This window comes from Mauremys reevesii, linkage group 3 (genome assembly GCF_016161935.1).
Source record: "Mauremys reevesii isolate NIE-2019 linkage group 3, ASM1616193v1, whole genome shotgun sequence".
Classification (NCBI taxonomy): domain Eukaryota; kingdom Metazoa; phylum Chordata; order Testudines; family Geoemydidae; genus Mauremys; species Mauremys reevesii.
In genome coordinates this window covers 165,252,177-165,270,010 of record NC_052625.1, presented here as the reverse complement: position 1 = coordinate 165,270,010, position 17,834 = coordinate 165,252,177, and the positions used below count along the sequence as shown (strand labels likewise).

At 43.3% G+C, this 17,834-nt stretch overlaps 1 protein-coding gene across 13 annotated transcripts in view; it reads left to right on the top strand.

Moving 5' to 3' along the window:
• MCPH1 (microcephalin 1) overlaps positions 1–16,308 on the top strand; it is a 220,104-nt gene extending 203,796 nt beyond the window's left edge. For 7 of the 13 annotated variants that reach the window (XM_039531752.1, XM_039531738.1, XM_039531746.1 and 4 more), the window contains 2 exons: positions 6,883–7,120; positions 16,013–16,308. In XM_039531752.1, coding sequence (XP_039387686.1) covers positions 6,883–7,120; positions 16,013–16,068 — 294 coding nt within the window. In that variant the 3' untranslated portion in view covers positions 16,069–16,308. Of the gene's footprint in view, positions 1–6,882; positions 7,121–16,012 lie in introns of those variants that run through there. The other 6 variants (XM_039531751.1, XM_039531747.1, XM_039531740.1 and 3 more) reach the window with 3 other exon arrangements.
• The last annotated feature ends 1,526 nt before the right edge of the window (positions 16,309–17,834 follow it).

Here is a 17,834-nt window from a genome sequence, read left to right as displayed (position 1 = left end):
AAATATATTTTTCTTTAACCTAAATTTGCTTTATACCAAGTGCATTTTTAGTTAAATTCTGGTACCTACTGTACTGTACCTTATAAAGACTTAAAATAACTTGATATTTCATGTAACTTACGACAGAATGCTAATAAACTGTGTATATCAGGTATATGGCTGTTTGCTATTACCACTCCTGTGCCATCTATTCCTTTTCTCATGCTTGACCTTATTGTCCCAAAATCAAAAAGGAGGCTGAGGGCAGATAGAAAAAGATAGAGATGCAGGTTGCTATATACATTTTGAGGGGTCTTATTCCAACCTCAAATTGGTGCAAATCAGAAGTAATTCCGCTGATGTCAATATTTGCATCAGTGTCAGCAAGATCGGAATCAGCCCTATGACTTTTTTCTTTTGCAACCCTCACTCATCTCCTCCTCAACCTGATCATTTACCTTCTTTTGCTCTGTTATGACTTGGGCTCCAATCCTACAAATACAGTAGAACCTCCAAGTTACAAACATCAGAGTTATGAACTGATTGGTCAACCACACACACCCCTCACTTGGAACCAGAAGTATGCATTTTTCTTCTGCATAGTAAAGTTTCAAAGCTGTATTAAGTCAATGTTCAGTTGTAAACTTTTGAAAGAAAAAACATAACATTTTGTTCAGAGTTACAAACATTCCAGAGTTATGAACAACCTCTAATCCTGAGGTGTTTGTAACTCTGATGTTCAACTGTAGGTGAATCTGTCCTTTTCCTGAGTTTCACTGAAGGATCAAGGTCTTGGATTGGAAGTACTTTTGTCCAGGGACCTGTTTTCATACATTCTCATAAAGTTCCAGGCACAACTGTAGCACTTGATACTAAAAATGATGGTGTTTATGTGGGTGTCTAGTGTGTGTCTGTTCAGAAAGAGGAAGTTAAATGTAACAGCTGAAGCAAAAATCCCAATCCTGCATATGTGCAATATATTTCAATACATCATATGTTACCTATTTGCTGCTATTGTTAATATTATTTGTAACATGCAACCCACAATCTGAAGCATTAAAAATGTGAGACATGAAAAATGGAGGAAAGTTGATCAGTTGTTATTATTGTAATGAAGAAATGCTGCATTACAACATCATAAATTCTCAATACCTTTAATTTTCTGTCAGTGTAATAGTCTTTTTGAATCCTGCAGTTCAAAGGGGTTTATAAATTAATAATTTATATTATTCATTATTTATAACAGTGCCAGACAGTGTATGGGAGGTACTATTGCCTGTTCATCTGTCTGATGAAAGAACTAATCTAATATCTAAATCCTGAATAATGACTATAGTCAGTGGGACTCTCTTCTCAGAGCCACCTGATAGGAATATAATTAGACAGGAGAATTAGCATCAGTGTTTGATATCATAGCAGGTGCTGATCATGCCTGTTATAGTTACATTTATGAAATAGTTTCCATAATAACTGTTTGCACAAATGCTATTTGTGGAAATACTCACTTCTTTGGGCTGAATTTTTTGCATGTTTGGTCTCTAATTAGGATTGAAATTAGAAAGATTTTGCTCAAGCTTTTAAAAAAAAAAAAACCTAAAAATCAAAGGGTGTGCAGCAGTCCTGGAGTGCTGCAAACTCTTTGATGTTACAAAGGGTAATTCAATTTGAAGAGGTGGATTGTGCCATTCAATCTCTAGTCCAAGTCGGGGGTGGTCAAATGGCTTCCAGATTGTGCAATGTTTTCTCTTCCAAGACTGGCTACCTCCACTCCTCTATGCATAGGCTGGCTTTGAAAGCAATGCTAGCCCTGCAGAGTCCTTGTGCTGTCTGAATACAGGGGTTTCAGTTATTTCTAGCCTCTGGATGAAGAAAGCAAGGAGTTTCTCTCCTTCTTGTACACCTGAGCAGGATCCAAGCTGCACTTAAAATTACAAGTGGCAGGAAAAGCAAAATTTAAGGTCCAAACAGAAACTTTATTTTGGTCATATTGCACAATGTACAATATGCTGTTCCTATTATTCCAGTCAATATATAGATTAATACATTATTCTGGGATTTTCAAAAGAGGCTAAAGTGGGTAGGTGCTATCTCAAAGGGATTTCAGCATTTTAACTCCTTTAAAAATCCCAACATTAGCATTTATAACATAAACATATATACCAAACCACATGAATTGTACAACACAGCTTAACCTAATGTTGCTACTGGAATCATAACGTTTGCATTCCAGATGCTTTGTGATTAGCTGTGCAAATTTTTAACATAACATTCATGCAATTTTTTGCCTTTAATATTAATTTAACCCAAGGGTATTTCCAGTAGTAGGACCCACTGTACAAATAAAAAAACTTTTCATTATGAGTCACCTCAACAATAAATGTGCTCATGGAAAATGTTTGAAGAAGTGGGAATACAACAGGCCTTTTAAAATCATGTCCTGTAAAATGTGTGAAACAGCAGGATTACAATCAAGTTACATTGTATGTCTTCCAACTAAGAAACTCATGTCCTGTTGGGTTTTTAACATAAACAGAGTTTGTCAATCCTAATCAGTTTCATCTTGGAAACCCTAGAGCTTCAGGCTAACAAAAGCAGCATGGCAAGTCGAGCACAAAGGTCCCTTGGAATCAAGTCTGATTGTTAATTTTAAATAAACTAACACTAAATTAATGTCTCTTGGTGATTATTTTTTCTCCTTTCAGATGTAGCTGATTTGTCTAAATAAGCAACTCAGGAGATTAGTAGATGTTCTCAATTCGCTGTGACGGAAGAAAAAGGCTATTTGAGCCACCAAAGATAGGATCGTGTTTATCATGAGTCTCTGTTTCTGGGTTGTTTTCATTAGAGTATAGTGTATAGTTTGTTGGACTTCTTACCTGAATGCTTTTTAGCTGAAGCATTTTTATGTTTGCTTGGTGATTACACATTTTGAAATAACTGGTAATTCATGAAAGTGAGTGAATGCAATCATAGGAATATCAGAATCTTGCCTTTTATTTGCATATCAGAGATTGCAAAGTGTATTACGGCCTTGAGTGTGTACTCATTGAAGTCAGTTGGGAAAGCTCTCTTTGACCTTAGTAATGCATATATTGTTTGAACACTGTACATTCACATAAGAATAAATAGCTTACAACACATTTTTTACTGCATTTTAGCCCTTTTGGCCTGCTTTAACTATATCAGCTTCTGGCTTCTCTAAAATGTCCTGCAAGCCAGTTTATAGAAAATTAACTGTTTGTAGTTTCAGAAGAGCAGCCAAGGATTTCATGAGCATAAAACATTGTACCCTCATTTCTGGAGATACCGCTTCTCAATAGGACTGACTTCTCTGAAGAATGACATAGATGGAGATTGTGCAACTACTGCCTGTGCTATCTCAGCATGGGCTTTGTTTTTCATTGTTCATCTGGCACTGATCACCAACAAAGAAATTCCCTTTTATAAAGATAATAAACCTGCTTTGTAATTTTATCTGAGGATCTGAAAGCTCTTTACAAACATTAATTAATCTTCACAACCCCTTGTAAATTGGGTGAGCAGTTTTATCTTGACTCCATAGATTTGTAAACTAAAGCACAAAGATCTTAAGGGCCCAAAGTGACACAGTGAGTCGGTGTCAAAGTCAGGAGTCCACTGTTCAGATCTTTTGCCTATTTTTCACATTGGTGAAAAATTTCCAGCATCAAACAACATCTCAGCTACTCATGCCCAAACTTTTATTTTTGCCTTCATCTCCTCTTGTATTGGCAATTGTAGCTCTTGTTGTTTATTACCTAAGAGCCAGTTCACCAAGCTTCAACAAGGAAAACAGGGACAAAAAATATCAGATAGGTTTGGCATGTCCAGTTATCAGTTTGTGCATTTATCGTATATGTTGTTAAACCTGAACTAGGTTGAGGAGGTGCTGCTGGCATGAGGAAGATATTTCAATGAACTAGTCAACAAGGAGATCTGCCCTCTCACTGATCAAGTGGTATGTAGCACAGTGTCCTCCTAGAACAGGGGTAGGCAACCTATGGCACGTGCAAGCTGATTTTCAGTGGCACTCACACTGCCCGGGTCCTGGCCACTGATCCGGGGGGGCTCTGCATTTTAATTTAATTTTAAATGAAGTTTCTTAAACATTTTAAAAACTGTATTTACTTTACATACAACAATAATTTAGTGTTATATTATAGACTTATAGAAAGATCTTCTAAAAACATTACAATGTATGACTAGCACGCGAAACCTTAAATTAGAGTGAATAAATGAAGACTCGGCACACCACTTCTGAAAGGTTGCCGACCCCTGAACTAGAACCTATACTTACACTGGAAACCTAAATAGCAGCGGTTGTGTTTTTTTAAAAAAATGCCACCTTCTTCCTGTGGCTGGCCATGAAACTTTCTTTATGTAATCGTGGCAGACAAAGACTTAGATGTGATGTTCCATGTATTTGTGACCTCCAGATTTGATTGCTGTATTGTACTGTACCGGGAAGTGAAATCATAGACACTGAAAAGACTTTAATTGGTGCAACATACATCTGTCATCTTTATGAACATCATTTTGAACACCTGCCCTAATGTTCAAGTCATTAGGTACTGCAATTGGCTTATTAAAAAAAAAACCTTTTATTATAATGGTTTATTTCAGCTCTAGATAGTTTAGGGGTAATGGTTAGGCTTTAGTACTTGCAGTAGCAACCTGACCAGAATAGTTCTGAACTTCATATTTGAGCTAAAGGAAATGTTTTTTCATTCCACAGTACTCTATCTGCCCTTTCTAGAGCAGTATTTCTCAACCAGGGTCCAGGGCCCACTGGGAGACCGCAAGCAGGTTACAGGGGTCCTCCAAGCATGGCCAGCGTTAGACTTGCTGAAGCCGCACCGCATGGGGCTGAAGCCTGGGGACCCGAGCCCCACTACCCGGGGCTGAAGCCGAAGCCTGAGCAACTTAGCTTTGCAGGATCCCCTGTGGCATACGGCCCCAGGCAATTGCCCTGTTTTCTACCCCCATAATGCCAGCCCTGGCTTTTATATGCAGAAAACCTGTTGTTGTGGTATAGGTGGGCAATGGAGTTTTTATAGCATACTGGGGGGGGGGGGGGGGCGCAGAAGGAAAAGGGTTCTAGAGTATACCAAACCTACCAGGAGAAGAAATTGCTAGATACTCCTCATGTATATCAATCAGCCTTTTTCTTGTTTAATTTTAAGCACACAACCACATTAATAGTGTTAAGGACTGCACAGTATTTGTAAAGGACTTCCCTTTTCTCCTTCTATGTTATGAATGGAAAAGTCTTCTAAAGATGGAAAGAGTTTGCATGCAAGAGGTACAGTGTGTAATAGTCCCATTATATATACACATATATCATTAATCTTAAATCTGGATTTAGTTGTTTTAAGTAATCTTCTGTCCATTCATTCTCTGTATTCTTGTCCCAGTCTGATCCTAGGCTGAACAGACTTCTGTGGTATTCTTTACCATAATTTCAGCATTTCTTCTGCTTAATCCTCCAAACATGGTGGGGTGGGGGGGGTCACAAAGGGGTCTTTACCCTTACCATGGCATATTTTCCCTGATTCCATGTTCTGGTTGCCTAGGTTTTTTTCACTTCATTATAACTACCAAACCTTCTAAGCAAATATAGACAGTGGCCCTGCAGGGAAAATACTGTTTTTGTTTTTACCCTGGGTTCAGGACTACATTTCTTTTCCTTGAAATATGTTGGGCTCTTTCAGCTGTGCAGCTGGTTCCAGCTTCTTCCAACAATACAAATCTATGATGTTTTGAATATGGCCCTTACACTTAGTCATCTGCATTTTCTCAACCCAAATTGCATGTGTGTGATTGTGACTAAGGATGCTCAGCACCAACTTCTATCAAGATTCATTAACATACCATATCTTACTTTCCTAAGGCCCGGTTTACACTGGAGTTTTTAGCAGTAGTGTAACTACACTTATATAGTTGCCGCTGGTAAACCTGAGTGTAAGCTGCACCAGCACAAGCTGTGGTTTACAGCAGCAGAGTGCATCTCGATACCAGGGGTGAAATCCTGTCCTTTTTTAAGTCAATGGGAGTTTTGTCATTGATTTCAATGGAGCCAAGGTTAGGCATTTACATATGTGCATGGTTACATTAGTGCTAAAGCCCCTAGTGCAGACAAGGCCTATTTTTAAAGGTTTCCCTTAATGCCTCTTACAACTGGCTCAAAGTAAAATACAGAATTCAGTTTATCATGTGTTGGTCTTAATGGTCAAAGCCTTTCAGTGGCTTGGACCTGGGCTGTCTCAAAATACTTCATGACCAAAATTTACTCTGCTTCCTTGGAACAATGATCTGTCTACAACCAGAAGCAGGAGATAGGTTTTTCAGCATCTTGCCCACACTTGTGGAATTACTTCCTAAAAGCCTAAAAGTGCCCACCATTCTCACCGCATTCAGAGAGAAACACAAAACCCTTCTCAGCTACTTAACGTTTTTATTAAAAATTACTATGAAAATACTATTAAACTAATTCCCTCAACCTGTGCTGCAGAAAGGGAGGGAGAGAACCAAAGGTAGAGCTTATCTGTAAACTGCCTGCTGGATTTATACACTTGTAAGGTATTCAAATACCATGTTAGAGTGAGCACTGAATAAATACCTGGCTAGATTATGGAAATCAAATAAGTGGCACATGGATATTTTGGCTTTTGTATCAAGCCAAAAAAAGTCATAAATAAAAAAATAAATATCTAGTGATCGTTAGCTAATCATGGTATGACTTACCCAAGAGTTTACTGGGGAATGTAAAAAGTTGTTTTCATATCCTGTAATTCTTTTCCTAAATGTGAAGATTAGCTTCACATGCAGCTTCTAAATGAAATTGAAACATGTTAATTCTTAATTTCCTTGTTTCCTTAAACACAGATCTGCAGACTTCAACGCCACCTGTCATCAGGAAAATATCAGCAGGACCTCTTTTCAAGTCAGCCTGTAATGTTTATATCTCTTGCCAGTCAACCGCCATGTGACAAGCTAAGTGAACTTGTACAGTTGTGTGGAGGAAAAATATGTAAAACCCTGCGTCAGGCCAAAATCTATATTGGAGAATATTTGGGAAAGAAGCAACCTGAAATAAAATATTTATCAGAAAAGTGGATACTAGGTAAGAGATTTAATTTCAGCTCAATATAATATTATGAAATGTGCTTTCAAATGTGCTAAGGGTTTTTCTACCCAGTGTGTTAATATGCCCTACGGGGGATGTGATTTCAAAAGCACACTAATGTTGTGTACATTAATTGGTCCTTGTAGACTTAGTGGTGTGTACTAAAAGTTCCCTACTGCGCTTTAGTATAGTGCATTGGTCTGTGTAAACCCTGCTGCTGCTCACTGAAGTTCTTATTGGGCCTTAACATAGTGCTGTGCACTACATTCAAGAGCGTTAGGGAATCTTTAGTATGTACCAGCAGGGTTTACACAGACCAAATAATGCACAAGTGAATTTTAGAAATTGCATCCTCATATTGAGCATTGCTGCTCCATATAAACAAGCCCAAAGTATGGGCGGAAGATTACCAGAGGGAGAGTATGGAGAGAAGAGAATGGAACAGACTGTGCTACAGTTGTTACCCTTTAGGAAGACCTGACTACATGCTGTCAGGGACTTTCTGGTAAAATTAGGGCTGGGCTGTGTTGATCTTAGGACCCACCTTTATGAATTGGACCTAGCATAGTGTTGTACAAATTACTTCAAATGGTGCCCTCCATATTTCATGGGAGTTGTTTCATTTAAATGTGATACTTGTCTAATTAAAGTAGGTTATGAGAAAACACTTAGGAACCACTCTCTTGAAATAGCTGGTGACAAAATTGTCTTTCAAGATTATAAAAATATGTGGGGAATATGCTCAACTAGTGCAGATTCATAGCTCTGTTGACTTCAATAGGCTCTGACATTTTGCACCAGCTGAGCATCTGCCTTATAGTATATATTATGTAATTTAATATGCATGTCTGAAATGTTCTTTGCTACGACTATCACTCTGCTTGAAGAAAATTTCTTGCTAAAATCTGTGGGTGCTGAGTTCCTGGGAGTTGCTTGTCCTGTGATTTTTCCTAAGACACCATAGAAATTAGTTTTTAGCTTGACGTTCTTGCAGTAAATTGAGTGTACATTTGCAATATCCCCACAGAAGAAAACTTTTGGTGATCTACTTGGGATTCACAGCCCTGAGAGTATTTATCTTTTAGATTAGCTCCATATCTTCTCCTCCTAAAAAGAATCTTTTTGCATAATACAACACAAGAAAATAAGATATTTGTGTTTTGAATAACAGTCTTAATAAGCTAGCTTTACTTTCTGCTTTACAGCAGATACTAAAGCTTTCAGATACTATTTGTTAAATAAATCAGTCTGATCATAATGTTGCAAAGTCTGAGTCAGAACACTGTTGAAGGATGAAACAGAAAGAAAACCTGGGTTGTAAGGGAGAAAACACTTGTCAAAACAGAAGTATATTTCATACTTTATAAAAGATAAAATTATTAAAGAGTTGAAAAACAAGTGAGTTTTGATTTAGATTGATCTGCAATGTGAAAGCCACTCTCTAAAGTCATAACAGAATTAAAGTACAGCTGTGTCAAAAAAAGGAAAGATAAGACGACAGCATTGTAGGGCATGAGGAGAAGACTGGAACTGTGATGTAGTAAATTAAACAATACACTTGGACATATTAGTATTTCAAGCATAACTTTCAGACGGACAGAAATAATAATCCACTCTGACACACTAATATCCATTTAACAATGTATGTATAACCAATGGGTGCGGAGAGTAATGTTTGTGTTGTTTTCGCGTTGTTCCATAATTTTAGTCCAGGGATCCACTTTTTCTCCTGTGCCTTTTTGAAGTAGTACAGCCTGCTACTATATTAAATTCTGATGGGGAAATTAATACAATAGTCCTTGCCCAAACAATAAAGCCTCATCATGATTTCCTTATAATTGCATTCTTCCATTTTAAACATCTGACTTCTGTTGTTTTTTTAATTGTTTCACCTTCCAGACAATTTTTAATAAAAGATCAATATTGGCACAAGAGCCTTAAAATATAGAGACCAGGGGCTCTGGAGGTGAGATGTTTCCTCTACCTGACTGCCAGAAATCGTCATTAAAGTAAAAATATGCACAAGTACTTGAAGCATTAGGTACATGATCCATGGCACCATGGAAGGATGTTGAGCCAGGCCTCAACCTTAGAACATCAGCATCTGGAGAGAGTGCAGTGCACTAGCACCTCTCACTGGGTGAATCTACATCTGTAAGAAGGGTGCTTTGGCACATCAGTGCTTTTGCAGCTTTAGCTCATCTCTAAAACTATTTCATATACATATAATACTGAATTATATGTATATTTTCCATGGTGCATGGTATAGCCTCTCCTGCCAGATTCTTAAGGTCCAAAATTGAGGATCCCAATTCTTCCATAGAACCTAGGGGGACAGTGAAACCAAGCTCAAAGCAGAAACTCTCTCAGGCCAGTTGTCCGTTTATATTGTAAATTCCTTGAGGCGTGGACTTATACAGCACCAGCCCAAGCTGTCAGCATGTAAAAAATAAATGAGCTCAAAAATATTTTTAGTTCATTTAATTGATCTCCTTCCCAATGCAGAAAGAAAATTAAACTGTTAAAAGAATGCTTGGTAATTACTGTGTATGAAACAGTTCATTTACGGCCCTCAGTAGGAAAGGGTACGACTACATGGGGATAAAATATCCATGGCACAGCCACGGCTGGTCCAGGTCAGCTAATTCTTCTTCGAGTGATTGCTCCAATGCATTCCAGTTAGGCACCGCCATGGCGCTAAATATATACCCCAGCCGGCCCGTCCGCTCCTCAGTTCCTTCTTACCGCCCGTGACGGCCAGTTGGAACTGTGGAGTGCTCTCTGTCCTCCACAACCCTAGCTCTCGCTACTTTTCCTTGTACATAGTTTGTTTAGTGTTAGTATAGTTAGTTCAATAGTTAGTTAGTTAGTGATTTAGGTAAGGATAAGGGGGGTAGTTCCTCCCTTTCCTTCCCCTCATGCCCAAGGCACCGGGCTTTAAGCGCAGCGTGCCAGAGGCCTATGCCGGTTGGTGATCCCCACGGCTCTTGCCTCCGTTGCCTGGGCGAAGGACACCGCGGACAAGTGCGCTATCTGCTCGGCTTTCGCCTCAAACAGCTCCTTATGGGCGCCCCTCAACCCCGGCACCGAGGGCTTCATCGGTGCAGAGTGCACCAGGCACACCGAGCGCCGCACACCTGCCCCCGTGCCTGCCCCGAGCAAGAAGAGAAGACCGCTTCAGACAGTCAGCAGCTGGCGAGTGGCTGCGCTCGACTCGGCACCGCCCGTCGGTCGGCATCGCCGCTCCCGGCACCGACCGTGGTGGAGCCAAGGCTGCCGCCAACGCGTGAGCTAATCCGGCTCATAGAGGCACCGAGCCTCCAGCCCCGGCACCGCCGGTGCGGGCTGTTACATCAGTGGGGAAACCGGCCAGAATGACACGGCGATCCCGTCCCCGCGCGTCGCGCGCCCCCCCCGTCGATCGACGCCGCTCCTCATCTCGGCACGAGCACCATCCCGACGCTCCTCATCCGGCACGGGCACCATCCGTCGCTGGTCTGAGTCCGGTACCGTTCTCAATCTCGGTACGGTCGGTACTCCGGCACGTCCAGATCCAGGTCGCCGGAGATCTCCATCCGGCACCATTCGTCCTTCCGGCACCGCAGATCCGGTCCCGCCGAGCTGTCGAGCTCCCGCACCGTGTGGGGCGACGGTCGCGATCGCGCCCAGCCGGGCGCTACTCATATCGACCCTCGGCTCCGTCGGCGGAGGGACTCCCGTCCTCAGCGGGTCAATCCCTCAGCGCCTCGGCACCGCCTTGGCCATCCCGCCCAGCGTCGGTGGCCTCCGGTGCAGACGATGCCGCCCATCAGTTGCCGACCCCGCAAGGACTCCATCACGAGCAGTGGGGCTACTGGGTCCCCTGGGCACACCATGAGGCACAGGGCAGATGGGACCGCCGGGACCAGAGTCCCGAGGCGACAGTTAGCCGACCGCCTCCCTCTCCTCGCCAATCCGCCACTCCGCATGACAAAGGAGGCCCAGCCACCAGCCCGGTGCCAGAACCAATCGGGCAGGGCGTCTCTTCATCGCCATTGACCTTGGGCCTTCCAGGAACTGCGCGGAGGTCCAAGAGGATGAGGACCCGATCACCAATGTGGTGGGCGCGGACACTCCGTCCGAGTGGCATTGCCCTTTGTGCGGACAATTCAAAAATGCCACTACGCTCTGGCAGACCCCGCTTCTCTTCAGCCTACAGCACCCCGATGGGCTATGAGTACCTCTACTCCCACCCTACTCCGGACTCCTGGTCAACCTGCCCAGCGCCCAAATCCAAGGACGCCCGCATGGACCTGCTCGGCCGTAAGGTCTACTCCGGGGGCTTACAAATGCGGATTGCGAACATTATGGTCCTTCTCGCCAGGCTTTGACATCCTGGCGTCCTGGCGAAATTCACGGAGCTCCTGCCATCAACATCTCGTCAGGAGTTCTCGGCCTTGTTGGAGGAGGAAAGAGGTCCTCCAGATCCTCTATCACGGCTGCCCTCGATGCCGCGGACTCGCATCTGGCGTGGCGATGAGGCGCATCTCCTGGCTGCAATCTTCCACCCTGCCGCCGGAGCAGTAGTATCTCAGGACCTCTCCGTTACACCCAGGTCTGTTTTCCGAAAAGACGATTCGGATCCAGACCTCCGCTACCAACAGCGCGGCCAAGTCCGCTTTTTGATGGGCCATCTCTCTGGATCCTTCCCCATTATTTTACAACCGCCTTTCCCATTTCTTTTCGTGGTCCCATTTGACATCGGACAGCTGGGTGTTGCAAACAGTCCAGTCGGGATACCGCCTTCAATTTGTTTCGCCCCGCCTTCCCACCCACCCTCCCTGTCCTCTTCAGGGACCCCTCTCACGAGCAAGTCCTCTTGCAAGAGGTCCAGACTCTGTTGAGCGTGGGTGCCATAGAAGCAGTGCCTCAAGACAGGCGGGGCAGGGGATTCTACGTTATTTCCTTATCCCCCTGAACAAGTTCCTGCTCAAGCCCAAGTTTCGCATGGTCACCTTGGGGACCATCATTCCCTCCCTGGATCCGGGAGATTGGTTTGCCGCCCTCGACATGAAGGCGCTTACTCCATGTCGCCATTTATCCTCCTCATCCACTACCAGTTTGCGGTGTTGCCATTCGGTCCTCCAGGTCTTTACCAAATGCATGGCGGTGGTCGAGATCCACGTGTATCCGTATCTGGGCGACTGGCTGGGCGGACAATCTCGACAACTAGTGATGGGCCAGGTGGCAGAGATCCGGTCCTCTTCAGGCGGCTCGGCCTCCTCATCAACGTCGAAGTCCACTTTGATGCCTTCTCAGCGCGTGGAGTTCATCGGAGCGGTCTCGCTCCACCATAGCCGGGCCTGTCTCCTCGCGCCGCCATCAAACGATGGTCACCCTCATCATGGACCTAGTCACCTTCCCGACCACGACGGTCCTGCCTCCGCCTCCTGGGCCAGTCCTGGCTGGCGAGATGGTGGTGGCGGTCTCCAGAGTGACCCGAGTCCCTCCGATGGTGGCTCGACCGGGAGTGTGTGTGTGATCGTCCCACCCACTCGCCCGTCCGCCCACGCCACCACGACGCCCGCGGCACTCGGTTTCGGGGGGGGCCTGGCGATCTCCACAAGGCCTCTGAGTGGAAGCCAGGAGCCCCTGCATATCAATGTCCGCGAGCTGCGGCGATCGTGAGCCTGCCAAACTTTCTGCCCCCATCTGCAAGGCCGATGTGTGACAGTATTCACGGACAATACGACAGCAATGTTCTCGTGAACAAGCAGGGCGGAGCCCGCTCTTCCCCGTCTGCAGGGAGGCGATGCTTCTGTGGGACTTCTGGTGACCACTCCATTCACCTCTTTCTTCCGGGAGTGCAGAACACGCTGGCCGCCGACTCAGCAGGTCGTTCCTCTCACACGAGTGGTCCCTCCGTCCAGATGTCGCCCACACAATCTTCCGGAGGTGGGGGTTTCCCCAGATAGACCTATTCGCCTCCAGGAGAACAGGAAGTGCCACGGTTTTGTTCATTCCAGGCTCCTGTCCGCGCCTTTCTCTACCCCTGGACGGATCGCCTCCTCTATGCCTTCCCTCCAGTTCCGCTCGTGCACGAGTGCTCCTGAAGCCGGAGGACAGAGCCCACGTCATTCTCATAGCGCCCGGCCTGGCCGAGGCAGCACTGGTACACCCTGCTGCTCGAGCTCTCCGTTCGGGACCCCATCCTCCCGTTGTGGCGGACCTCATCACCCAGGACTTGGCAGACTCCGCCATCCGAACCTGCAGTCCCTCCATCTTACAGCTTGGTACCTGAGTGGTTGACCCACGAGAGAGGGCTGTTCGCGGCAGTTCAGCAGGTCCTCCTGGAAAGCCGCAAGCCTTCCACGCGCTCCACTTACCTCGCGAAGTGGAAGAGGTTTGCGATCAGCGTTCTCTGAATCCATTCGTGGTTCCGGTACCTACCATCCTCGACTACCTTTGGTACCTTAAGGAGCAAGGTCTTGCAGTCTCCTCATTGAAGGTTCACCTCGCGGCAGTGTCCGCCCATCGCTGGAAGGTCGGTCCATCTTCTCCAACCAGATGGTTTCCCGCTTCCTTAAAGGCTTGCCCCGACCTGGGATTTGAACCTCGTCCTGGCCAAACTGATGGGTCCCCCCTTCGAGCCCTTGGCCACGTGTTCGCTACTCTACCTCTCCTGGAAGACAGCTGCCATCACATCCGCGAGTTCGAGCGCTAACGGTGGGCCCACCTTACACCGTCTTCCATGCAGACAAGGTACAGGCCACATCCGGCCTTCCTCCCTAAGGTGGTATCGGCCTTCCACCTCAACCAGGAGATCTTCTTCGGTCTTCTTCCCGGCCGCATGCCTAACAACAGCTTCACACCCTGGACGTCCGCAGGGCGCTTGCCTTTTACATCGAGCGAACGAAGCCTTCTGGAATGCATTGGAGCAATCACTCGAAGAAGAAAAGACGGTTACTCACTTGTAGTAACTGGTGTTCTTCGAGATGTGTTGCTCCAATCCATTCCAGACCCGCCCTCCTTCCCCACTGTCGGAGAAGGAACTGAGGAGCGGACGGGCCGGCTGGGGTATATATTTAGCGCCATGGCGGCGCCACTAACTGGAATGGATTGGAGCAACACATCTCGAAGAACACCAGTTACTACAGGTGAGTAACCGTCTTTTTTGGCTCGTGAGGCATGGGCTAAAAATCACTGTGTGGAGCCTGAGCTCTTAGACCCTCCACCCTCGCAGGGTCCCAGAGACTGGGCTCCAGCACAAGCCTGAATGTCCACACTGCGATTTTTCAGCCCTGGAGCCTGAGCCTAGTGAACGCAAATCAACTGACCTGAGCCAGCTGTGGGGTTTTTATCCCTGTATAGACATACCCTAAGTGTTGTGCTCTGTATGTTATGTTAAGCTGTGAGCGTGTTCTATGTAATGCCTTGCTTGCCTTTCATTAGTTGTGTATTGTCCCTTTGTATCCTGCTGTGAGAGTTGTGTGGGTGGAGCTCTTTGAAAACCAGTCTCAGCTGGAATTAGCTGCCACTTAAAACATTCCCCTTTATCTTGCTAGGGATATTGAATTAATCTATTATAATTAGGCGTGAAGGATTAGATTTTTGTCAGTAAATGTTAGTAAACGTAGATTTCACTGTAACACACACAAACCAAAGAAAAATACTGATAGGCAAAGTAAAAAACTGCTGCTTGAGAACTTAGAGTTTAATTTAAGGATATTTCCTTTATATATTTTGACAACGTTTTTTTAACAGCTATAAAACTTTTAACTTTTTGAATCTCAACATCTACTGTCATTAGATGATTGTCTGATCCCCCATAATCTCCCACAACTATAAAAAATTAAATAAAAAAAATAGAATAAAGTTTAAAACCCAAAACTACGGGAACTGAAAAATTCAAATTGATAACAATCAAAAAATGCTTAAAATGAACATTGATATAGTCTGTCAAATTTATTAAAAAAAAATTTTTTTGAATTCTGCCATGTCTAGCTGTAAGTAGTAGTAGAAGTAGTTACTCTCCTAGTTCACCTCTTTGTAGTGCTTTAGAGTTGGGCCTGAACTCAATCTCTGAATCCAAACACTACTGAAGTTTGCAGGAGGGGCTGTCAACATCCAAATTAGGCTCTCAATTTTGCAAAAGGGCCATATCTTTATAATGGGCTGACCCAAAATCTCATATCAATTAATCCAATCCTAAATCAATTCCAATAGATGCAAGTTTTTTAGGTATACACTTAGGTTTGTACATCCACACCTAGAATATTTAAAGTGCGCACGCAGGTATGTGTACCTATAAATTGTGAGTGTACGTACATACCCAAGAAAAAGTGGAGGCTGAGTACAGACCTGTTTGAAAATGTGTCCCTTCCAATCTAATATTGAAAGTATGTGGGATATCAGATTTGTACAAATACAAATCCAGTCAAATGGCTAGACATATATTACTCAGAGATTTATCCAATTTTGATGCTCTTATTGTTAACAGAATGTATCCCTAGTTTATGTAATCTAGTTAGTTTCTGGTTATATACATTCTGCTTTCCACACCTAATGTCAGCTGTTCACTACTGAATAAATTAGTCCTACAATCAATCACATATTTGATACCTGAGAAATAGAGAATGAAATACATTTTTTTAAAAAAGCAGATTGGAGGTGTGTGCAGTGTACATATTATACCACTAGTATATATCTTTATGGTCCTTCTCACTCCCTATGTTCTCAGCTCCTCAAAGGTACTTTATACCAAAAATTCAATCCACTGAGTTGATTATTTTGTTAGTAGTGTATATTGTGTTATACAAAGCATATATTTCCTTTTTAATAAGAAGCTATTTGCTATGTATTCATCCTAATATGCTAGTATATAACATATTTCTTTTTGATTTCCTGTAGATTCAGTCACTCAGCATAGGATATGTCCTCTGGAAAACTACATGTTCCAGCAATGAGTGAACTCAAAACCCTCCTTATGGTTGTGAGGAAATTAGTAAAGGTGTCCAGTTTTCGATTAAATAAGAAGCTGAACCAACAGTGAATACAAAATTTTACAAAGAGACAGTAATGGATTTTTAAATACATCCAAAAGTTTGGTATAGTGTGGTGAGTCTCATCTAAATGTCTGTCTAATGAAATCCTTTGATTAGCCTTTTGTAATAAGGTATTTGCCCAATAAAAATCCTTTTGCTTTGTATTTATTTGTACACTATGCAAGTCTTTGGGCCTAATTCTGGTCTCATGTACAAGCATTATATACTGGAGGCAACATTATCAAAAGCACCTAAGTGACTTAGGCTCCCAGGTCTCCTTTTGGACTTAAGAGCCTGTCATTTAGGTGCTTTTGAAAGATTACCTTGGTGTAAAAATTCCAAAAATAAACACAAATGAATCTGAACATAATTTTTAAGTGGGCACAGGGTTATGTCTAATTTTCTTTTAGAACTTAGTATGTAGTATATATTTAGATATAATTATACAACTTCATATTTATGGGATGACATATGAGCACCAATATAATTTCACTGCAGCATATAACACATGCCTTTCAACCCCAGTCCTCCCCTCAAGAGAATTGTTAAACTAAGACAATAGAAATTCTGTACTAAAAATAAAAAATTCCAAGCAAAAATCACAGAGCTAATAAGATACATACTTCATAAACATCACCATTTCATCGCACTGCTGTAGTTCTCTCTTGTATTTGTGCACTGAAGCTGAGATTTTCAAGCTACACAAGGATTTGGATGCCCAATTTTCACTAAAATTGATGGTGATCCAAATTGCCTAGGTTGCTTTGAAAATCTCAGCATCGTTATCTAGAGTGGAAGTTTTTTGAGGCCAAGAACTTTGTCTCATACCTGCCCTGTAAACATGTAACACACACAATGATAAAAACACTAAGAATATGGCTATGCTACGGCATAAGTGGACATAAGTTGTGTCACCCAGGATGTGAATTAGCCACTCCCCTGAGCGACATAACTTATACTGACTCAAATGCCAGTGTGGACATAACATAAGAATGCCCATACTGGGTCAGACCAATGGTTCATCTAGCCCAGTATCCTGTCTTCCAACAGTGGCCAATGCCAGGTGCTTCAGAGGAAATGAACAGAACAGGTAATCATCAAGTGATCCATCTCCTATTGCCCATGCCTAGCATCTGGCAAAAAGAGGCTAGGGACACTTCAGAGCATGGTTTTGCATCCCTGCTCATCCTGGTTAATAGCCATTGATGGACCTATCATCCATGAATTTATCTAGTTCTTTTTTGAACCTTGTTATTGTCTCGGCCTTCACAACATCTTCGGGCAAAGAGTTCCACAGGTTGACTGTGTGTTGTGTAAAGAAATACTTCCTTTGGTTTTATTGCTGCTTATTAATTTTGTTTGCTGACCCCTAGTTCTTATGTTATGTGAAGGAGTAAATAACTCTTATTTACTTTCTCCACACCAGTCATGATTTTATCACCCCTATCATATCCCTCCTCAGTTGTCTCTTTTTCCAAGCTGAAAAGTCCCAGTCTTATAATCTCTCCTCATATGGAAGCTGTTCCATATGCCTAATCATTTTTGTTGCCCTTTGCTGTACCTTTTCCAATTCCAATCTATCTTTTCTGAGATGGGGCGACCAGATCTACACAGAGTATTCAAGGTGAGGGCATACATGAATTTATATAGAGGCAATATGATATTTTCTATCTTATCTATTTCTTTCC